Here is a 23,311-nt window from a genome sequence, read left to right on the forward strand (position 1 = left end):
GCAATATCTGATGGAAAAGAAGCCTTCACTAGATGGATTGATTCAATGGAATGAAATAAAAAAAAAAAAGTGTCAATATCCCTTCAATAAACGCCTTCCTCAACTCACTTTTCTGTGATTTGCAGCAATTTACTGAGATCTTCGTTGGAAAGGGGCTCGACGTCCTCCCCACCCCATGACCCGGGGTCCGAGGAGGCTGAGATAAGGCAGGGGTCACTCAAGGAGGGGCAGATTGAAACGACCACCAAAATATAATCTACTTTTACTCACCCAGACATCATCTTCAACCGCCGACCATAAAAAGCCCTGAAAACTAACCAGTGTGTGTACTCGGTGGCAAGCGGATGGATCAATAGAACTGGGGGGAGCCTTTCCACGGACTTGTAGCTGAGGAGAGCCAAAGGACCCTTGGGTCACTGAAAGCCGCCCAACGGTGCGTTCCTGGAAATTTCACTCAGTTACTATAGTTGAAGGTCACTGGTTCTGGCCGGCGCACAGGCGAGACAAGCTTCTATTTAACGGTGAGAATGGCAACTGCCCCACTGCCACCAACATCAACATCAACGTCATCGTCATCGATCCACCGTGTCTCGCCAACGATACAGATCGCATATACACTGTACGAAGCCGAGCCCACGAACCGTGGACCAGCAGCACGCGCAACCGTAATCCTCATCAATGGGCTCGCCGACACGAAGGAAACATGGGGCAGCCAGGTCCCGTCCTTCACGTCCGCGGGATACAGGGTGCTCACGTACGACAATCGCGGCGTCGGGGCGTCGTCGCGACTGCCTCTTCCCGACAGCGACGACAGCAGAGGCGCAGTATTCTACACGACGCGCGAGATGGCGGACGACCTTGCGCGTCTCCTCACGCACCTGAAGATCCAAGGGCCGGCGCACCTCCTCGGCGTGAGCATGGGCGGGATGATCGCGCAGAGCTTCGCGCTCGAATACATCGTTCCGCCCGCAGCCGCGGTCCCGGGCATCGTCTTCCTCAGCGTGACGCTCGTGTGTACGTACGCCGCCCCAGGCCCGTTCTGCACACGGATGTTCGCCATGTGGCGCGATGTCGCGCGGGCGATGGGTGTGCAGACGGTCATGCGGGACGTTGCGCTGTGGTGTTTCAGTCCGGAATTCTTTGCCGATGAGACTAGGCGCGAGCAGGTGCGGGACATGGATGCTGCGATGGAGTGTATTGATGACGAAGACGCAGGTGGGATGGGGCTGGGAGCGTATTGTGCGCAGTTGAGCGCCATTCAAGAGTTTGATTCGCGCGCTGTGGTTGGTATGCTGGCGCAGAGGAGGCCTGGTGTCCGGGTCGTGTTGCCGAACATTGTGGTGCTGGCGGGCGAGTCTGATATTCTGATCCCGGTGTCGCTGTCGAGGGAGCTGCATGGTCTCATTCCCGGGGCGCGATGGTGCACTACCAGAGGCGGGCATGCTTGTAACTGGGAGTTCCCGGATGAGTTTAACAGGACGTGTTTGGATCTGTGGACGGACATAGAGACTAAGACACAGAATTGGGAGGATGTGACGTGATTGTCCAATTTGTCATATCATTAAGGAATACTGAATACGGAATATATATCTAGTATTGGGCCGACTTTGCTGCGCTATGCTATTTTCATTAATTCATGCTCTCAAAAATGGTGGCGTGATGGGCCTACCGCAAACATCTAGACATTGTGATCGATGGATACCATTTCCGCAGTACTCTTCATTGATCAAAGGTACGTCGTCGTCGGCTGCAAATTAGCTACCTGAACAGGCACGCCAGAGCCAACCTGAGCGAGACCGACTCTGCCAACCTGCTCATGAGGCGCCGAGACATCACCGATCTTGACTTTAACGCCCTTGAGCAACCTCGCCCGCTGAATGCCGCTTAGTGTAGTGCCGTTGTCTGGCACCTGGAGGTATTGGTTGTCTCTCGTCAGACTCGAGACATAGCCGAAGATATCTGGCGCGAGAGTCTTTACGCGCAGAGAGCATGCGATGACGGATGCGACGAAAAGAATGAGACACGAGACAATGTCGACGGCGATCCAGGGCCAGGAAACGGCGTAATGGGGATCGTAAAAGGCGCCGTCTACCGAAACCTCGAGAAATCCGGCTCCGCCGTAGATGGGGTTCACTCCTGTTTCCTGCTGGCTGACCATGTAGTAGCTGTTGAAGTAGCGGGTGATGGTTGTGTTGAAGAGGTTGGCTTCATCAGCGTCGTAGGGAGTGCTGTAGGTCGTGGAGCCCAGTGAAGCCTGAAGTCCTGAACCTATGTTCCAGCCGATAGTAGTGGGCTGTATCAAGTCTGTCTGTACGCCATTTGCTAGCAAAATGTTTGTGAAGAAGTTGCCTGCGAAGACATCATCATCGAAAGGAGTACTGTAGGAAGTGGCATTCTGACGGCTGGTATGGTTTGCATAACGCATCTGTCGTGGGTAGCAACCTTGGTCTTGACAGTGGATCTTGATCTCCACATTCACGGTTGAGATATTGCATATCTGTCGCGAGCTTCCGGGGGTAGGGATCTGATTATAATCGACGACGGGCCAGCGGAGCCAAAGTTCGAATTCTCGCAAAGGTTGAGAATTCATGTCCCGAGGGGCATCATCTCGTAGTTCGGTCATGTTCAGACTGATCGATTGTTTGAGATATGTGCCGTTGGGAAAGGATTCGAAAGGTAGAATGGTTGGTACATCGCAGCCAACATCGAGATAGCTTGTCTGCATGGTATAGTCCCCAAGAAATCCATTGGTTTGAAAGGCATGATTGCCACTGCCACCAATGTTACGCTTCCGAAAGTACACCAAGTTTCCGACAAAGGATGAATAGAATTGCCCATCATACAGCAGTGATTGTCGAGAAACGTCCACCCAGCCGTGTCGATCCGCCTTCGGAATGTGGGTGTCGTAGCTATTGGGATCGGTGCGGTATCCTGTTCGAAGAATGGCATTCAGGTCCGGAAGTAGTGCAGAGCCGGCTGAATCGGTGCCATATCGGGATGATTGATCACCAGTGGGAGTACCCCATGCCTGGGCGTAATTGAAATCAGAATTGACATATTCAATACGGAAAAGTGGGCTGTCCTCCTGGTCGACGAAGGCAGGGCTAAAACCTGATACATAATCTGGGCCTCCAGTATAACCGGCCATTGTATGGAAGTTGGCTGAAGAGACCTTTTGAAACTCTCGCTTACACGCCTGACTCCCCAAGTAGTAGAAAGACCAGACGGAAACCAGGGCGACGCTGGTAAGTGTGAAAGCACGTAGGGAGATAATGAGCTTGAATGTGCTGGGCAAGCTAATGCTTCCTTGGAGCTGTTCGAGCTCTGAGACGTATGCGCCTTCTTGTGCCTTCCAGAGTGCGTACCTGCGTACGAGGGTCGACATAATAGTGACAAAGATGATGGTGAACGCTGTAACCATCTGACCATTGAATTCTAGCAAGAAAAGAGTCAACTTGCTGACAAGGTCGACACCACTTCCACGGTGACCTCGGTCGATGTACCATGCTCCAATCACTAGGCCGATCTTGGTGAATAAAACAAAGGGCACAAGTAACAAGGACGCATCAAATATGGCCATGAGAATGGACACTTTCCTGTCAGGGACCAGGGGAACTGGTTCTTGTGGCCATGTTGGCGTTGGAAGATGCTCGGTGCTCGCGGCCGCATTGAACGATCGGTTGGAGTGCTCTGAGCCTGATGCTTGTGTCAGTTCGATGACCGAGTCATTGACTCGGCTTGATTTCTCCATAGCGACCAGCAATTGGATCTCAAGAGCAAGACTGAAGAGTAAAGAACACCATCAGAAAACACAATTATGGTTGAGATGAGAGAAGCGAAGGAGACGTTGTTGGAGGCTTCTCAGCCCGGTGGAGCCTCGTCGCGCAAGTAATGGGGCGACACTTCCATATCTCGTCACTCATAGCTGCTTACTCCTTACTCTAGCAATCTCAAATGGAATCTAGGCCAAGCCTTCGACTCACTTACCGAGTTCTGTTGCCACAGTTAGGGCAATATTGCTGCACCAGGCATTTTAGGAGAGTGAAAACAGCAAGGTGCGAAGCACACATGGCGAGTCGCTCCACCTGGGATAACCATCGCTAACAGCATTAGCGGGAGCCCCGAACCATCCATTTGGACCACGATAGCCGAACTGTGGATCAGCAAAATCATGGTAAAAAGTGAAAACAGCAAATACAGAGTAGGAAAGATTTGTGGCTGAAAAAGGAGGCGCCACCACAAGCCGAGGCAGTTGAGGCGTACGGTAGTTCACCACTGCTATGCCTTTTTTGTCGCTGAGAGTATTTGATGACTCGGGGTCGCCATTTTTCTTAGTGTATGGATCCTCCACAGCAGAGCGGTGCCCGTGCCCGGTTCGCAGGAGAGAAACGCTAATGCTCAGCTGATTCGAAGTCCCATCTACAGTGGCAGTCAATCATTTTGACGAGTTGAGCGAGCATTACGCGCTGGCTTGGAATGTGAGCCAAGAGACAAAGTCAACGCGTGGAGAATGGACCCTTCGACTGAGACATTTTACCACGAGGCCTGCAGGTTGTCATTACCATTGCCCTGAATTATCCAAGAAGAACCCCGACTCCAGACTTTCGACAAAAGGAGGGTGGGCAAGTTTGTTGTGCCCGTCCCGCCTCCCGCTGGGAAATAAAAACGCCGAATTGACGCCTGTTCACGTGTCACCCACGTGTGTCTGATCATTCATCCCCGCCAGGGAAACAAATATATAATCTGGCAATTGGATCACTTCCTCCAAGCCAAACGGATCGGCTCGAACTCAGCAAAGCTCACGTCAGAAATCCCATTGAGATGGTTTTCCTTCTTCGAGATCGTGGAATGGAGCTGGCCACCTGGTTGCGGCCGGATCGCGGCCGACTGGACAAGAGACAATAAAGCTAGTAACACCTTGCGAAGCATGAGATATCTCATTTGAATGATGAAAAAATTGTAGTGTCCTTGTGTACACAGCACAAGATGTTTCTGCGTTGAGTCAACCAGACGCGCCTCGGCCGAAGCGCCTAGCCGAAGCGGCATCGCAGGGCTGTGCTCCGTATGGAGGATGAGATACGCGCGAAGAGCCCCCCGCTTTTTGGGACGCCGTTCAAGCCTCGGAAGAACATGTCTCCACGTATCGACATCCATCCTCACTGTATCGTCACCAAGCCCGGGCGCAGCCTCGGTAGTAATGATATAAATAGGTGCTTGATCTTTTCTTGATAAGTCCGCAGCAAGAAACCTGAGCGTCGCTTCTTACCTCCTCTGATCATTGTTGTCAATCATTTATCTCTTCTTGAAGATCCGGAGCACCGTGACAAGAGAAACGAGCACATTCTGCCAACAGCCGAAAGACTGTAAGCGATTCCTCGGGTGCACAACTTCCAAGGTCCATCCCAAGGCGGGAAAGATGTCGAGACTTGTTCTAGCCACAGCAGTCACGCACGGCTTGGCCTCCGTGGGCCATACAGTATGCCACCCCGTTAATCCCCCCTGGCTTTCTCTTCCTTTAACAATATGTTCTCCCCCACCGTTTCCAGAAGTACCCACTAATAAAATGCTACTTCTCCAGCTCACGGGCCTGAAGGTCTTCGCGCTGCCAGAGTGGAAGGGGCTCCCAACGCTGCTCCGCTGTTATGCGAAGGCGGGATGGTTTGAAGGCAGTGTGTTCTTCGCTATCACCAGTAAGTCATCCTCTGCCCCACGCCGGTCCGGCCTGGGAGATTATACTACGGTGTAGTTTTATTCATGAGATGATAATCGCGCTCTCTCCTGTATTTATAGGCCTATACACGTACCAGCTCTCGCAGATTCCGCCGTCACAGTGGACATCGATCGATAGGACGATCTCGACGTTGACCTGGCTGCTTTACTGGGGCGCGAGTGCTTGGTATGTCCGCAACGGGGACAAAGGCACTGGAGCCGTCACTGCTGTTGCCGGCGCACTACAGGCTGCCTGTTTGACTCTATGAGGTAATTGTTACTGGGATTATGGGACTCTTTGGACTCGGTGAGGGACTTTAATATTGCCTAGTTTTGCCGCGAGGTCCTGTGTCTGGAACTACTGCCTCTGCGAGAAGAATCAGTCCACAATTGAATTATCAATAGTTTATGAATAGTGTAGACTCGTATCGCGATCATTACAACTCATAACTAATCATAAGAAATATCTCAACAAGGGTTAACGCTCTGTAGCTCATGTCCTCCAATTGAAAATGTTAATTCCTCCGCCTTCCTCCGCCGTCGTGTGTCTCCTTTCGGATGGTAGGGCTGAGTGTTGCTTCTGAAACCTTTTGAACGGCGTGTCTTTATCCTTCCACCATTCACGAGTCACGGGAACCACGGTTGATGGCCATTCCGGAATTCTTTTTGGTGTGGCTCTGTTCAATGCTAAACTTCTTCTACCAGTCCTATCTGTTGTTGACTTGGAGGAAGTACTTGGAGATGATCTGGCACGGTCAGGTTGTCGCGCCGAGCTCCTTGAGGCCTGACTATCAAGCGCATGGCTGCCTCTGTTTTGCGCCGATCTTGGTCTGCCGGAGCCTGATGGCGCTGCGAATGATGACGGCAGAGAGCGTCTGCTGACGGTTATCGCCTGGGTCCTGGGACTCGAAGGCACTGAAACATAGACTTCATGTCTGTTTGACTTACTTCGGTCCACATCGGGCGTGCCTAGTTCAGGAGATGGTCCTCTGGTTGGCAATTGAATCAGCTCAGAGCCGCCCGTTCTTTTCACTGATACTGGCGATGTCTCGTCCCGGAGAATCTGAGGAGGTCTAGTCCGTCGCTCCGGTAGTCCCTGCGTGACAGACTCGTGATCATGGCCTGCCAGCACTGTCCGACTATTTATTTGCTGCAGAGTGGCTGGTTGAACCATATGATCATGAGTATCGTCCAAGTCGCACAAGGACTCAAGAACTTGCACTGTAAGTACCTTTTGAAGATGACAAGGGTCACTGGTGTGAGTGTTGTAGAATTTACCATAAGTCATCACATCCTCTCCACCCAGGACTTCATTCAGCAGGAAAGGCCGATAACTATGATAATGATGAAAGATTACATCATCAAAAAGGAAAGGATGAGGTGCGTTTCCAGTCCTGATCATCCTCCTGAGGACTCTCACTGCCTTGTTGAAGTCATTCAGTTGCCCTTTGTAATCAGAGTACAAGCTTCTAAATCTCGTAAAAACGTTCTGCAGTGTTGCATATGCCGGCACGCGAAGGGATCCAGCGACGACACCACATCCTTTGGTGTCCTTGTTGCCTGCAGTGCCCTGACCATAGTCTGATATTCCTGTTAGCGGCGTCGAGGATTGGGGCGGTGAGTCCTCTTCTGAAGGATGACTGGTCCGGCGGTCTGCCTGATGAAGACGCAGTGTTTGCATACCAGCGGCGTCAATATGATCGCCTATCGAGGGTGAGAAGGACTGTGACCGTGACCGTGACAGTGATCTCGCTGTAGTTGATCTTCCAAAAGTTCCAAACTTTTCACGCCGATACAATCTGAGCCCTTGGAAAACGGTCGCGTAGTCAGGATCCGGTAGCCGGTGTTCAGTCTCCTCTTCTGAATGCACCCGACGTCGCTTGTTTGGTGGGTTGGTACCGGTATCATAGAGGTCTCGCTTTGTTTTCGTAGCACGAGGGCTTGAACTGAGACGTGGGTCTCTTCTAGATAATGTTGCAGCTTCGGTGGTCTGAATTGGTGATGCGGAAATGTGTTTGAGAGCCGAAACCTTGGGAATGGGCGTAGCTGCGGCACCATTGTCTGGTAACGATTCTAGTGGTACGCTAATGTGCGAGTTCTGGTTGCTGGGAGCTGCCACATATCCTCCCGATGGAAGACAGGAACTTTGATGATTCAACGATGAATGAGAAATTTCTCTATCTGAAGCATCAACCCCTGCTGTAGTATCCCCAATATCGAAAGAATTGTCCTCCTGTCTAGGTTGCTGGTCCTTCTTGTCGACAGCCCGATGGATTTCCGAACACGCATCTGAATTTAGAGGTTTAGGGTCAAGGTTCTCAGGCTCAACAAGTGAGATAACCGTCCGTCCCATATTTTCTTCCCACAAAGCGTCGGCGAAAGTCCCTGGCACACGGCCCGAGGACATTAGGAGTGGGTTGTCTACCCTTGTAATCTGGGTTTCGTTCAGGACCGTGTCAGAGGGCGTTTGCCGAGAGGCAGTAGTCTTATCCACATATGGCGTGCGCGCAACCTGTAAAATCTTAACATTTTGAATCATTGGCAAGCAAGGAATCTCAGAGCGTGTGGGATCCTCACGGAGGAGGCTGGCATGATCATCTTGTTCCACCGAGGGGGATAGATGTCCCTGTTCCAGTGGTCCATCTACTGATAGCTGGGGGGACTTTGGCATAGAGCCTGCAGATAGAGTAGCCTTATCTGTATTTTGAGAAAATGCTTTTGCACTTGGTGATCGATTCTTCGTAACGCTCATGGCCTTACTTGCAATAGCAGGGAAGTATGAATCCGTACTTGAAATCGGAGCAATGGTTTTTGCTCCACCATTGTGGCCTTGGACAGCAAGATGCTGATTGAACTTAGGGATGCAGGGATCCGGGCTATCATCAGGTAGAAACTGGCGCCGTTGTTGTGAGGGACTTGGTGGCCAGTGTTGTTCATCAACGGTTAAATCACTGCTAGACATGTGCCCAGAATGTTGACTGTGACATTCAAGATCCTCGTCGACGGCATGTTGAAGATCATGGCGATGCGATGATTCGCTTCCACTAGACGAGCTTGCGCAACCTGATATACGTCGAGCATCTGCAGCTTTTGAGAGGGATTCTAACAAACCAAGAGGGATATCCCCAGGCCTAGCTCTCTGGCCTATGCAAGGGGGTTGCCAGGCCTCGTCAGATTCCAAGAGCTTTCGTTGTGGTGTAGAAATTCTTTCTATATATTGAGGAAGGTATCTGCCCTGCCTCAATTCTTGTCGCCATTTTTGGAAGGCGCTGCTTAATTGGAGAGAAGAATCCCCGGGAGTGTCTTCCTGTTGTCCGCCATTTATGCTCAGCGATGAGCCCGCCAAGCCATGTGCAGGATGAGCAAGAGTCTCCCCAGTCGGGAGAAAGTTTGTGGTTGGAGGTAGACTAGTCCCTGACGCTGCAGCTGGTCTCACAGGTGACTCAACCCTTTGCGGTCTTATGTCTTGAGAAAAGCGAATCGGTGACGAGGGTTGTGCTAGACTGGACGATCTCACATCCTCGGAGGACTCTAATCCTACATCATCACGACGGAGGTGCCCTTTATCCTTAGTTTTGCCGGCTCTCAACGAGGTCTCGTCAATTTCGACCGTTGTATCAAGACTAGAAGCACGTTCTGTTTTGACCTCTGCAGTATCGTTTTGGAGTTTCTGGATCAATTGCAAGCTGTAGAGCTCGTCCTGAGTTGGGTTGACGGAAGGGAAGTTACCAGTTGGAAATGGGACCTGGGTCAAAAATAGTTGAGATTCATAGGAGGCATGAGTGCCTGCTTCATCACTTAAACCCCCATATCGGTCGGGGCTGAGATAGTACTGGGATTTGATAGATTGAGGGCTGCTATTGGGTTGCAAGTCGACTTGGCTACTTGCCTTGTGGTGGACAGAGTATTTATTGAGCAGGGAGATGACACCAGGATCTCGAGATACGGGGCCGTGGGACTGAGGTTTGTCATACAGCTGTCGCCAAGTGACAGTCTCTAGAGACTCGACGAGGAGTTCGAGCTTGGTAGGGGCGTTTCTATTATTGAGTCGAAGAGCTGGGTTTAACAGCTTTACCAGTCCAACTGATTCAAATATGCTCGAGTTTCCTCTTTCTAAGCTCAATAGCGTTTGATGAGCAGTTGTCGAGAATCTTGCATCAATGGCGTGTTTACCGTCAGAAATTGTGCCTCGGGATAAGTCTCGTCGTTGTGAGAGTGTTGGATCAGCCTGACCAATATCTTAGTGAACACTATGAGTTTCATTAGGAGAGACGGCTTACCTCTGTGACAAGCGCACATATGGTATAGGGCGCCGTTCGATGTATGTCCACTTGACTCTGGTCCTCCAAAGCCTTGATTTCAAAACCAGAAGTGGGCTTCCCTTGGTGATGATCTAGAATCTTGGACAGCGCGACTCTCACGAAGGGCGCCAACCACGGCAGGTGGTGCTCCATAGACGGAATCTCTCATTGGGGGTTTTGGAGGGATGTATTCTGTCAGGCGTGGCCGTTGCTGCATTGCGGAGTGGCTGCGATACGCAAAACTTGGAGACAGCGCGTGCTAGGGAGAATTTATCGCGTCTATCCCGCGGCGTGGAACGCGACCGCCAAGAAGTGTGACGTTGTTGTTCGCGGCTGACCTGCCGTTTTAATCGAAGGCCAAAAGCGGCGGGGTGTGGGCGCCTACCACTGCGAGTGACAACGCCAACGCAGATGCCGATGCCGACGCCAACAGCTGAACGCTGTTGTAAAGTGACAGTCCTTAATCGAGTATCAAGAGACCTCGTAACTGTGACATCTGTCAATCCAATAATGAAGCAGAGTTGTCTATTCTCCTCCAGTCTCTAGATGACTTCGAGTGCGAGCATGAGTTCACTCGCCATCATACACTGCTCCAGCCAGGCCCATTGGCCACCAGGTTGAACCATTGAACAACTCGGATTCATGATGCCTTCGACGAGCCATGCCAATTCAAGCCCTTCCGCTTCCTCCATCTTCCTCCCCCTCGGCCGTAGGGCCCGTCGGGACTCTAGATCCTCCCTGTCTCATGATCTTGATCAAGGTGCCCTGAATGAGGCCCTCGATACCATCCATACTGCCGCGTCCCAGTCAAACAATTTGACAGTCTTCAACGAGTACACCGACCCACCATCAGGTGCTTCCGTGTCCGAGAACAGGACACTTGCGAGCGATATCCAGGGCGGTCTCTCCGGTCTTTATAACAAAATAAAAGCCACCGTAGCAGGTGCGAAGGACGTTGAACATGATGGCCTGTCTACTGCATCCCAGCCATTCGCCGATGACCGCCTCAGCTCCAAACCCAGTTCCGGGTTGACCTCGAAGGTCCACTCACCTCGTCTCAATCCATTCGACTCTCCTATCGTTCCTGACCCACCCTCGATGCAATCCTCTATGCATTCCAAGATATCCTCCAAGGCCACAAGCACCACGAAAGTATCACTACCTACGACACCAGCGTTAAGGTCTCCAACAGGTCCGCCGCCACCTTCTTCGCATGCCCTCGACCCTGCAGTTACCGAACTCAGTATCCATGCTCTGGGGTCGGGGAACCATTCAAGAACCGGTTCGGGCTTCGAGATAGACTCAGCCAGCCACGATCACCCCTTGACAACGACCGGAGAAGGCGAGAGCTTGCGCAGAGTATTGTCTAAGACTGTTAACGATAGTGCTTCTTCCGAGCGTGCTGGCCGTCTTATTACCTCTCCAAGGTTATCAGCAACTCAAAGACCAAGTGCCCGGGTCATTCCAGGATCGCACGAACGTGCCCTGTCAGCGGCCTCGGTTCACAGCCATATAAGCAATACCGATACCGTGACCAGCCCTTCTCTCCATCCAATCTCGCTGGCTGAAAAAAACTTTTCGCGCGTGGTGTCAAACCGACAAGAAGCGGTGCCGGTGCTCAAGCACCACCCAAGCCCATTGGATCTTCTTGCAGAAAATGTTGGTCATACTTCAAGGGCCGCTTCTGGCTTGCATACCAAAACTACGGACGGATCTGGTTTAAGGTCTCCCGGGCTATCCAGTTTGGATCAACGACCGGCAGACAGGCTCCCGCCAAAAATCAGTCAGTCAAGACTGCCAGGCTTCCGAGCAGCACGGACGTCTTCATCTGATTCAACTGTCCCTGCTTCTTTGTCCCTCGCAAACCTTGATAAGTTACCCGAGAATAAACAGGACACCCACATCGGCAACGGTTCTCAACCTAGGCCAATCAATAAACTCCGAAGCAAGCTCCTGAGCAAAGAATTCTGGATGCGAGATGAGAATGCGAAGGATTGTTTTCACTGTGGAGAGCCGTTCACCACTTTCCGGCGAAAACACCACTGTCGCACCTGTGGCCAGATTTTTGACAGCAAGTGTACTTTACTGATAAGCGGAAGCCATTTCGGTTGCAATAGTGCAGTACGTGTTTGTAAACCGTGCGAATCAATCATCACGTCTCATGATGACGATTCTTCGGACTACTCACTTGAGGATTTCGCCTTGGCTGACTCTGCGGCGAGACCCAACACCCCTGAGCGCATTCCAGTGAACCGCGCGCTTGCTCGGTTCGACGATGACAATGTTTCAGTAGCTTCTCAATCTTTAGAACAGATGGCGAAGACGCCCACAATGAGCTTCCCTGTACGACGGGCTTTCGAAGGCGCCGATCGGACCTCAGCAGTCCTTGAATTTGACACAACAGATCGTGCACTTGCTCGACCAAGCTCATCCCGATCACTGAAGGCAAGCCATTCCATAGGCCATGGGCACAAACGTCATCATTCTCGTCATCAACATATCCGTAACTTCAAAGCATATCATGAAGACAGGGTACCTTTCCAACGCCGTGCGGCTGAGGATGGGCCCAAAGCGGTCAAGACCTCTGCTTTCCACAGGGACAGTATAATTGATCCCGATCTTGCTCAATATTTATCCGATGATCCATCTAGCGACGACGAGCAATCAATCAGCAGCATCAGCCACGATAAATTGTCTCGGAGTGGTCCAGAAAGTGACAGAACAGCCATCGGAGGCCTTTTGGCAGCTGTCAGGAAAGGACGTTCCCGAATTGGCGATCGCAGCATAGCTGGGTTTCTGAATCTAGCTCGGGACGGCGATGATGCGAGTGTTACTAGCTCGCGAAACCAGGACCTATTGAGGCTGCCTCGAAAACGCAATCTCAGTGTGTCCAGCAGCATCCATCAGCGCAGTACACCAAGAACCACTCGAGAGCGATTACAAATCATCGTTCCCGGTAGTCAGGAGGACATAATTGAGAATCTAAGCGATACCCCTGGCTTCTACCGAGGTGGATCAAGAATGATTCGCAGTGCATCTATGCGTGGCATCGCCGCACCAGCCATGGAGTTGAACCGTGCGAGCATCCAGCATGTACACAAGCTGTTGCAACAATTGCTCAAAGATGCTAACATTCCGAAATTGTCAAGCTGGGAAGATGCTCTGATTCCAATTCTACTGAGGGCAACTGATGATGTTGATCCAGATGTTCAAGGCGGCGATGATATTGATATACGAAACTACGTGAAACTTAAAAAGGTGCCAGGAGGCAAACCCGGTGACACCGCATACATCTCTGGTCTGGTCTTCACGAAGAATGTTGCTCTCAAGAGTATGGCACGGTATCATGCAAACCCCAAGATCCTGATCATTACTTTCGCGCTAGAATATGCAAGACACGAGCAACACTTCATGAGCTTAGATCCCGTTATACGGCAAGAACGAGAATATCTAGAAAACCTTGTTGGCAGAATTGCAGCTCTTAAACCAGATGTTCTTTTAGCCCAGCGAAATGTTTCTGGTCTCGCACTTGAGCTCCTCGAGAAGGCGCGGATTACTACTATCTTCAACATGAAGTCCTCTGTGTTGGAGGCGGTTTCTCGTTGTACTCAGGCTCGTGTGGCACAATCTATGGATAAACTCACTCAGCAGGGGTCCCTCGGCAGCTGTGACTCTTTTGAAGTGAAAACTTACGTTGCTGATGGACGGAAGAAGACATACGTTTGGCTTTCAGGTTGTCCGCCACAACTGGGCTGCACTGTTGCTCTTAGGGGTGCAGATCGTCTGACACTGGCAAAGATCAAGCGCGTGACTGAATTTATGGTATATGTTGTTTACAACTTGAAACTTGAAACATGCTTGATGCGAGATGAATGGGCCTTGATTCCCAGTGGTATCACAGATACGGATCCTGGAACTCTTCGTAACAAAGGAGACAGCAAACGCAAAGGATTCGAAAAGAATATCGATGGAGAATCGAAGATGAAATTGGTAGCCGAAGTACCAACAGATGTCGAAGGACAGGTCAGCGCGACTTCAGACTTGTCTAGTGCAGATGTGGTCTCTGCTGGCAAGGACGAGGCTCTCGCCCCAGCGGTGAGAATGGACAGCACTGATTCGGCCCATATTCCTGATGACATACCTGTGCCAATGTTTTATGAAGACCTTGTCCTCAAGCACGAAACCAGAATTCTATCTGCATCACCATTTGTGAAGTTCATGCAGCCTTACCTTTTGATGCGCGCAAGGGAATTAGAGAGACGCGTAGCTTACCTCAAGAGACTCCGAGACCAAGATCTGAGCGCCGAGCAGGGAATGGAAGACAAAGGCAAGGTCAACAAGTTCACGTTGATCCAGCCTGAAATGGTTCACCGACCCCTCGCTGGTGCAAGCAAAAAGGTCCGAGAAATTATTCACGCGGTCCACGACGCAGAATACGACAAAGCTGCATACAATTATGAGACTCAGAAGAAGCAGTGGGAAACCTATCTATCAGGGAACCGCAATCTCTTTGATCCATTTGCACATCAAAATATCGTGGTCTTGTTCAGTCAAGTTTCTACTGAGACATCGGTTCCCTGCTCCGGTCCAGATCTTCTGGCCTTCAGCTTCTACAATGAACACGAGATAGAAGCCGAATTCGAAGCAGATTGCACTTTGGGTCAGTATGTTGAGGATCTGTGTCTTCGAGCGAATGAGGTCTGTCAGTCAGAGGCGTGTGAAAAGAAGATGCACGAACACCATCGACAATATGTGCATGGAGAAGCGCAACTTACCGTCTTCGTTCAACCTTACCCAGCTAAAATGCGTGGATATCAAGATGTGATACTTATGTGGAGTCAATGCAAGATTTGCGGCATTGAAACCACCGTCGCTCCCATGTCCTCCAGTTCCTGGAAATACTCATTTGGAAAGTACCTAGAGCTCTCTTTCTGGAGTTCTGACCTTCACGCTCGTGCTGGCATGTGCCCTCATGACCTACATCGAGACCACCTACGATATTTTGGCTACAAGGATTTCGCTCTTCGGGTGCATTATGACCCTGTCGATCTTCTTGAGATTATTGTACCTAGAATGAGGATTACTTGGAAGGTGGATAACGACTTGAAATTCCGCAACGAGGTCTATACTCGCATGGAGCACCGTATCACACGGTTTATGGTCTCTGTGAAGCTTCGTTTGAAGAGTATCAACGTCGATACTATTCTGCTGGAGACCGCCGATTCATGTCGAGCAGAAATCGAACGCCTAATGAAGAGAGCGAACGAGGAGCACGCCAGCCTTGTCAAGCAATTACAGGACAGCTATACAAACTCACGGTATTGGGAGACAATCCCGCTCAATGCTATTGTCCGCATAACGCAAGAAAAGGTTGCCGAATGGGATACTGCGTTTGCAGACTTCGAAAAGGATTTTTTCCCTTCGGAGAAGGACATTCGGCGCCTTGCCACGCTGCAGCTGAAAAAGATCTTCCTTGATCGCGATGTATCTGTCACCTCGCTCACATCGAATGAGGAAGGCATTACGACTCCAGCCGAAGAAATTACAGACGAGAAAGACTCCTTGAGCGAGATGCACATGGGCGTAGCGGAACTGCAAAGAGGTGCAAAGTTGTCTCCAGAGAAAACGCAAAATGTCCTCCAGTCTGTGTTGGAGGAGCATTCGCTTCCCTCTAATTCGGAAGCTGGTTCAGCAACGCCTCTAGAAGTCAGCAAGTCTGATGTGCAAGCTCTACCATCGGTAGTAGAAGGCCCCTTGAACGTCGAAGAGATCAGACATCTTGATCTAGCATTGACCCATTTAACACAGCGAAAATCCTTAGTTGAGGACGATATTGGTGTTCCAGGTCTCGTTGCACTCAGTCCAGACGACTTTTCAGCTCAAAGAATGAGCATGGATGAAACCTTGTCACCTCCGATGAGTTTGGACTCTGCGGACCATAAGAGGTTAGCAAGTCACAGCCCAACTACCGGTGACCAAACACTCATTTCACCAAACTCTAACCCCGGAGGACCTCTCAGCCCTAAAGTGATCCGAAGAAGCAATGATGGCAAGTCTACTTCGCCAGCTCTAGCCCGCGCGCACTCGCAGCCTGCTGGATCAGTGGTGCTGCGGTCCGGTGGTCATACACACTCGAGCACCTTATCTGCAATCAATGCTATGAATGGGTTTGCAGCTGCTCAGGGCAAACAAAATCCTGCTTTGACCGCTCTCAGCAACGATTCGAATACATCAGGACCCGAAAAGAAACTCTCAGAGCGGCTAGGGCTAAGTCAATTGAAGAAGAGTACTTTTGGAAAAGGGCATTCGCTGATTCCGCGAGCCATTTCAAACCGCAAAGAGTCTCGAGTCTCCAATCTCGCTAAACATTTCGAGCAACTCAGTCGCGAGTTTGAAAGAGAACGCGTCAGAGAGAGAAGACTACGTACTGCTAGAAGCCGACAGTCTCGATATCCACTGGCCGTCTCGAAACCTATCGTTGAGGTCTACAGAGATGTGGACGAAGCGGTTGATGAGAGAGGAGACTCGGATGATGTCTTTGGAAATGACGAACCTGTCTCAGATGATCCTGTAAAGCTCGCACATGCAGCTCAGGACATGGCGGATGCGACTGTACCTGCAGAAAGAGAAGGAGAAGAAGACAAAGAGGACACGCATGCAGATGTGACTGAGAATGAAGCAGAAATCCTGCCATCTAGCCACGCCCCCTCTGAAGCCGAGGACCGGAGTGATGTGGACGATGCATCCCAGGAGACTTACCTGCCTGACTCACCTGAGGATCTTATGCGATTGCCGCAAGAAGAGATGGATCTCAAGGAGCTTCCCAAGCACGAACGCACGTCCTTAATGAAGATGCTGACCAACTTTTGGGCAGAACGCTCTTCCAGCGGATGGACTACGCTTGAGTATCCACTGACAGCCTCCGAGCATATTTTCGCAGATTGTGACATCATAGTCAGGGAGGATGAGCCCAGCTCGATCATTGCGTTTGCACTTGATTCGCAAGATTACAAGACCATGTTACAGGACCTCCAAAGCCGGTCGAGCAACGATTGCGATGTCATGGATATCAGTGGACATGACCACGCTGATGAGCTCCAGACAGATGTTATGCATTCCCTCTTGCGGAAGACCGGCACTCATCTGAAGTATCAGTTTCAGGAAGGACCTGCAAAGATGCTTTGCAAAGTTTTCTTTGCCGAGCAGTTTGATGCTGTGCGCAGAAAGTGCGGTGTGGCCGATCGCATTATCGAGTCGTTGTCCAGGTGTCTTAAGTGGGATTCCAAGGGAGGAAAAACGAAGTCCGTGTTTTTGAAGACATTGGATGACCGCTTCATCCTAAAGTCACTCTCCCCCATTGAGACACAGTCGTTTCTCAAATTTGCTCCCAACTACTTCCAGATCATGTCCGAAGCCTTCTTCCATGAGCTGCCATCAGTTATTGCAAAAATGCTTGGGTTTTACCAGATTATCATCAAGAACCCAGTCACAGGGGTGGAGTACAATTGGTTCCTGCTCTTGATGGAAAACCTGTTCTACGACCGTGTCCCCACTCGTATCTTTGACCTGAAAGGAAGCATGCGGAATCGCAAAATCAACGCGACGGGAGAAAAGAACGAAGTCCTCCTCGATGAAAACATGGTGGAATTCATATATGAATCACCTTTATTCGCCCGCGAGCACAGCAAGAAGCTCCTCCGCTCCTCCGTCCACAACGACACCCTATTCTTGGCGCGCCAGAACGTAATGGACTACAGCCTGATGATCGCGATCGATGAGAATCGCAAAGAGTTAGTCGTCGGTATCATCGACTGTATCCGCACATACACCTGGGATAAAAAATTGGAGAGCTGGATTAAAGACCGCGGCTTTGCACGAGGAGGGAAGAATCGACCGACGGTGACAAGTCCGAAGGAATACAAGCGAAGATTCAGGGAGGCTATGAATCGATATGTCCTGGAAGCGCCTAATTGCTGGCATCAGTTCAAACCGGTCAAGCTTGACCGTAAGGTGCTGAAGCTCGAAGGTGGAGGTGACCAGGACGGCGATAAGGGCGAGAATGAGATCCAAATCTTCGCATAATAAGAGCAAAGCATGCAGGGGTAGCAGACAAGTTCTCAGGTTGCGTTATTTTACGAAAGAAAGGGATGATCACGTTTATAAAGCACGAGACAGCTAGAGCATTGATACTAGAACAAGTCAGTAAGCAAGCAAAAATACAGGATGACCACTGTTGATATAACTTTTATCGAGGTTTGAGCGTTAGCGCGAGAGTACCAAGGCATCAACTTTGTGGATAGAGAGAAAGAAGCCTGAAGAGGCCTAACTTTGTCACTACCACCCTAGGACTTTACACTTTGATAGTATGTATTGTGTGATGCCAAAAGTTTCCTGAGAGGTTAGTTAATCTATATTTACAATAGGTAGACTCCTAATCTACTTCTCGCTAAATATGAGTATAACTATACGTATAAACTAGAATAGTCATTAATAGTCCTTATACGCCGTCTAACTCAATGCTCTTACTATCCTATTGCTCGCGTGCTCCTGGCTGTATCTCTTGAACTGCTGTAGTAGAATGTTGAATGGCGGCGCAGTTCTCGAACGTGGGGGATTTGACGTTAGAGGATTCAGCGGAGAGTCACTAATTAGCCAACTTTGTACACAGATCTGCTTCTTGCTGATCCCTACTCTGGAGGACTTCCTTGCTTACTTGAAGGCAACCAGAAGGAACTCGACCCCTGTTTCAAGACTTGTTCTGGAGTGAATCTAAGATAGAAAGTCCAACCGTACTCCACTGTCCTAGCACCTTGAGGTAGGCAGAAATACCTCATTACAAGTCCATGTCTTCAAGCAGCTTGACATGAATAGTCATAGACCCCCTTTGGAGCCTAGGAGCATGTGGCAGTCGCGGGCGCACAAGGGATACACTCCCGATGTGATGGTGGCCGATTTAGATGAACAAATATGGAATGTTGCGGTACGTTTCGGAGGGCAACAATTACCTTGCTCATGCACGTGGAGGCCAAAAGGGAACACCAGATAACGATCGGGCTGTACTCCGTGCTTAATAGAGTGGACTTTGTCCCATCACAGAGATAGAAAGTTCATGTAGGGAGGACACTATGCTTTTCCCACCACGTTCTGGAACAACCAATGATGTAAGGGAAAGGGGAATCCACCATGAAGGAAACAGGAGATCGTACAGGTCCAGGAAGGGATTCGAGTCACTGGTGTTTCATTGGTTATATGAAATCCGCTTCTCGTCGTTCTTTAGGATACCGAGTACACATTGAGATCCACTACAAACTAGGAAATGGTGCCTTTGTGATGCGGCTAGCAAAGTCGCGGGCAAGGCCACTTGATCATCTCCTTTGTGCGAAAACTCCAACTTGTATCCACATCAATCATACCGATTTCTACGTCATGGCTAGTATACAATTAAGCGGTTCGAACTATTTCGTCCCTTGTAGTGACTGGAAACTGCTCAACTTGCGTAAAAGCTCCACAGCGAAGACCTCAACGGCGACTTCGCTCTATCCCACATTACTCAGTGGTGAATCTTGACCTCTCCAGAGTCTATTTCCGTTTTCAAACCCGAGCACCCCCCATTGAACCTGAGGCACGACTAAGCCATTACTGAGCTGTGGCTGTGTAATCCGGAGGTAGGCTTGGCGGCTGTGGGGGGGATCTAAGGGGCATGATTGCAGCCCTAATCTAAGCGACGGGCGGAAGCACCTGTTGCGTCTAAGTAAATTACGATGCCCTTGTAGCTACTGTATTAGGGACCACCCCGGCCTTCAAATACTCGAAAAAGGCGCCGCGTGGCTTTTAGGCCCAATGATAGTTGCTCGTAGGCCGTTTCGATATCCAATTGCGTGCAATTCCTAGCTGCCTCCAGTCAATTCTTCCACGGAAAACGCAACGTGTACCGGTGCGTGCGAGGGCTGTGTCCATCAACAATACGCCAAGCAAAGGCTGCTCGGGAGGTTGGGCGCTGCGGGTCGGGCGCTTCAGGTCGATGCTTCCACCCACTCCAATCGGACACCATACTTCCTGGATCGCCGATTTGGTCAGTCCAATTATGCTCCCGCTTCTTGGCGCCTAAAGCGATAGGAGACGTGCCCGCAGCTCGACAGCACCCCTTTCCTTCCTCCACTCGCCTTCATCACAGCGCTTTTCGACAAAACGGCCTCGTGTGAGCTAAGACTAACAGCTATGAATTGATCACGATCGAACTCTACGACGGCCTGCCGAGTAAGACTCGCATGTATATCCGTCTGGCCCGTCAGGAACTTTCTCGATGCCAGTCGTCGGTTTCCAGCTGGCACCTGAAGTCGATGAAAGATCACATTCGAGAGCGACTTGCTGCCTCCCCCAGCTGAAGATGACGCGCGCAGCGAGAATATGAGGCTCAGCGCCGTAGATCAAACAGACAAGCCTTGCCAGTGATGAGGCTCCGCCCTTCCTAACGTCATATCTCTCTTGGCCATTAATTCCATTCTGATTTTGGTATAATGTACCGCTCTGGGCTTGGCAGTATCTATGTACATACAGGTAAGGCGCCCTACTAAACTCGTGGTTGCCCATTTAATGATGATGCCCAGCACGAAGACGGCACAGGCCTATAAGAAGCGCGGCTTGCCATATCGACGGGAAACATGGACTCTTTCAATCTTCGCTTCATCCTCGTTGACGTTGCTATCAAAATGCCACTCACTCTCGCTGTGTCGACTTTAGCTCTCTGTGCTACCACGTGGACGGCAGCGCAGGCGGCCGCGCAGAGAATCAACTTCGAACCTTGCCCTGGGCTCAATGCGAACATCAGTGCCCTTACGGGAATCCCAGGAACCCCTTTCGACTGCGCGCAGCTTTTGGTGCCCTTGGATTACACCAATTCCCAATCCCCGAGCCTTAATCTCAGTCTATTTAGAGTCAACGCAACGGAAGAACCAGTCCTTGGAAGCGTGCTCATCAACTTTGGTGGCCCTGGTGGGACAGGCGCCGAAAACCTCCCTGTGGTCGCAGAAGAGGCCCGTAAAAACATTGGTGCGCAATGGGACCTCGTCTCCTGGGACCCTCGAGGGACGGGGTACACCATTCCATTCAATTGTAGCATTGCAACCATGGTGGCTACGGACCCGACTGCTCAGAAACGTGATCTCGGCACCTTGGCTGGTATTAACCTCACCGAGGTCTTCCTCACAAGCGGCTGGGACACTGCCGGTCAGACTGCCGACTTTTGCTTCGAGCAAGTGGGCCACGAGACAGGAACCTTGATCGGCACCGCTTTCGTGGCTCGAGACATGATGGAGATCGTAGACGCCCTAGGCGAGGATGGCCTTCTACGCTTCTACGGCTGGTCATACGGTACGGCTCTCGGCTCGTACGCTGCGGCCATGTTCCCTGAACGTATTGAACGGATGGTGCTCGACGCGAACCTAAACCCGCATGACTACCAGTCAGGCACCTACCGCGACTTGACAACAGACACGGATGAAGCCTTTGCCGGTTTCCTAGAGGCGTGTTTCAACGTTACAGATGACTGTGCGTTGTACTCACTAGTACAGCCCAACACAACACAAGATCTACTCGATGTCCTTAACAGCGTGCTGAAGCCGCTCGCTCAGAACGCCACTTTAAGCGCCGAGGCTTTCCAGACCTACTTCGCCTTAAAGAGCATCTTCATTGAGCCGCTTTACTACCCGACGACATGGCCCTCGTTCGCCCAGACCCTCGTGAACCTTCTAACTGAGACGCCTAATCCAAGTGAGAGCGACCCTTCGCCCCCAGTCTACGGCGAGGCCGAACTAGCCCTACTCGGCATTCGCGCCAGCGATGCCACATTTCACGCGAACTCTAGCGACGAGTACCTCCCCATCGTTGAGTATACGTCTCAAGTCAGTCCTAGCTTCAGCGATCTATTTAACTCGCTTTGGCCTTCAGCACGCTGGAGGATGCCGGCAAAGGAGCGCTACTGGGGCGACTTCCAGGCCACCACGAAAACCCCAATTCTATTCATTAATGGTATGTTCGACCCGGCCACGCCAATCGTGGGCGCCTACAACGCAAGTGCCGGATTTGAAGGCAGCGTCGTGCTGCCCCACAGCGGTTATGGCCACGGCATTTTCGTGAGCCCATCCGAGTGCGTAGCGGAACACATTCGGGCCTACTTTCAGAATGGCTCATTACCCAGCGGCAATGTCAGTTGCGCGCCGGACATGACCCCTGTCGAGCTGTGGAGGAGCATCGTGCAAGAATCTACTGGCAACTCTACTTCGGAGTCCAATGGTAATAGTACTACTAACGGCAATGGAGCTGCGGAAGATGTGGAGGGTGGAGCAAGCGCATGGAAAAGCAGCCTGACACTCGCAATTACGGCCGGGGTTTTGGCTGTTGCTGTCGCGAATGTACTCTAATTTGTAGACCTAGACCACGATACTTACATGAAGAATCTTTACCCTACCAAAGCCCATTTCTGTTTTCAGGCACAAGCTGATGTACTATGGAATTGCACGTGGCTGGTTTGGCCAGTTGCAAGATGTCTCGACATTAGTATGTCTTATTACCAAGACCGTACAGTATTAGCAATAACGCAGGAAAATCCGCTCGCTGCTGATTCGAAGCTGGGTTAGACGAGCTACATCAGATTCAAGAAAACGTGGCCCGCTTTTATCCTTAGCTTCTGCATGAGAAAGGTGCAATGTGTCTGCAAAGGGGAGGGCGGTTTCGGGAACCACTGTACCTAGCGGATGGACGGAAAACGACTGTACGGTTTGGAGGAGATCGACTGAGAGAGCCTGAGGCCGGAATTGAAACGAAGCACAAACCCAACAGACGCGTCCGGGAGGCCAAAACGCCTGACGAGCGTGAGGCGCTTTAGCGTCGGCTGCTCCCGATTGGACAATGCCAACCACACCTAGAACACCAGCAATACCAGCAACAACAGCAACATCAGCAATACCAGCAGCAACAGTAACACCAGAAAAACCAGCGACACCACTACGAGCTCCGTCGGGAAGAACAAGGAAACCCAGCGCGAAAGCGGCTCAACTGACCGCTGAAAATGACTCTGACCCAAAGACAATTTCGGTGGCTGCGGATCGAGATGAACCCTGGTCTCCCCTGCGCGAAAGCCCCAAGGAGACGAGGGGAACCTTGTATTGGACTTGAAAAACACCCTCACAATTTAAAATAGTACCCTCCGCGAGATACGGGACGAGTTGCTGCAGGTGAAAAGCTAAAATATTGAACTCTACAGCACGGTCCTATCTCTCGAAACTAAACTCGAATAGACCACC

At 50.9% G+C, this 23,311-nt stretch overlaps 6 protein-coding genes across 6 annotated transcripts; 4 read left to right on the forward strand and 2 right to left on the reverse strand.

Moving 5' to 3' along the window:
* Window positions 1–527: 527 nt before the first annotated feature.
* Window positions 528–1,541, forward strand: A1O9_12898 (uncharacterized protein; the record flags this gene model as incomplete). Its single annotated transcript, XM_013398184.1, has 1 exon — window positions 528–1,541. The coding sequence occupies one exon, from the start codon at window positions 528–530 to the stop codon at window positions 1,539–1,541; it is 1,014 nt and encodes a 337-aa protein (XP_013253638.1).
* A 185-nt stretch (window positions 1,542–1,726) lies between these two features.
* On the reverse strand, window positions 1,727–3,751 carry A1O9_12899 (uncharacterized protein; the record flags this gene model as incomplete). The annotated part of the gene is made up of 1 exon (XM_013398185.1): window positions 1,727–3,751. One exon carries the CDS (start codon window positions 3,749–3,751, stop codon window positions 1,727–1,729), a length of 2,025 nt encoding a protein of 674 aa, XP_013253639.1.
* Window positions 3,752–5,563: 1,812 nt separating this feature from the next.
* A1O9_12900 (uncharacterized protein) lies at window positions 5,564–5,978 on the forward strand (the record flags this gene model as incomplete). The annotated part of the gene is made up of 2 exons (XM_013398186.1): window positions 5,564–5,690; window positions 5,791–5,978. The coding sequence occupies 2 exons, from the start codon at window positions 5,564–5,566 to the stop codon at window positions 5,976–5,978; spliced, it is 315 nt and encodes a 104-aa protein (XP_013253640.1).
* A 224-nt stretch (window positions 5,979–6,202) lies between these two features.
* A1O9_12901 (uncharacterized protein) lies at window positions 6,203–10,163 on the reverse strand (the record flags this gene model as incomplete). Its single annotated transcript, XM_013398187.1, has 2 exons — window positions 6,203–9,937; window positions 9,990–10,163. The coding sequence occupies 2 exons, from the start codon at window positions 10,161–10,163 to the stop codon at window positions 6,203–6,205; spliced, it is 3,909 nt and encodes a 1,302-aa protein (XP_013253641.1).
* A 492-nt stretch (window positions 10,164–10,655) lies between these two features.
* Window positions 10,656–18,092, forward strand: A1O9_12902 (1-phosphatidylinositol-3-phosphate 5-kinase; the record flags this gene model as incomplete). The annotated part of the gene is made up of 1 exon (XM_013398188.1): window positions 10,656–18,092. One exon carries the CDS (start codon window positions 10,656–10,658, stop codon window positions 18,090–18,092), a length of 7,437 nt encoding a protein of 2,478 aa, XP_013253642.1.
* Window positions 18,093–20,719: 2,627 nt separating this feature from the next.
* On the forward strand, window positions 20,720–22,429 carry A1O9_12903 (uncharacterized protein; the record flags this gene model as incomplete). The annotated part of the gene is made up of 1 exon (XM_013398189.1): window positions 20,720–22,429. The coding sequence occupies one exon, from the start codon at window positions 20,720–20,722 to the stop codon at window positions 22,427–22,429; it is 1,710 nt and encodes a 569-aa protein (XP_013253643.1).
* Between the last annotated feature and the right edge of the window lie 882 nt (window positions 22,430–23,311).

The sequence above is a fragment of the Exophiala aquamarina genome (assembly GCF_000709125.1).
Source record: "Exophiala aquamarina CBS 119918 chromosome Unknown aczIA-supercont1.31, whole genome shotgun sequence".
NCBI lineage: Eukaryota > Fungi > Ascomycota > Eurotiomycetes > Chaetothyriales > Herpotrichiellaceae > Exophiala > Exophiala aquamarina.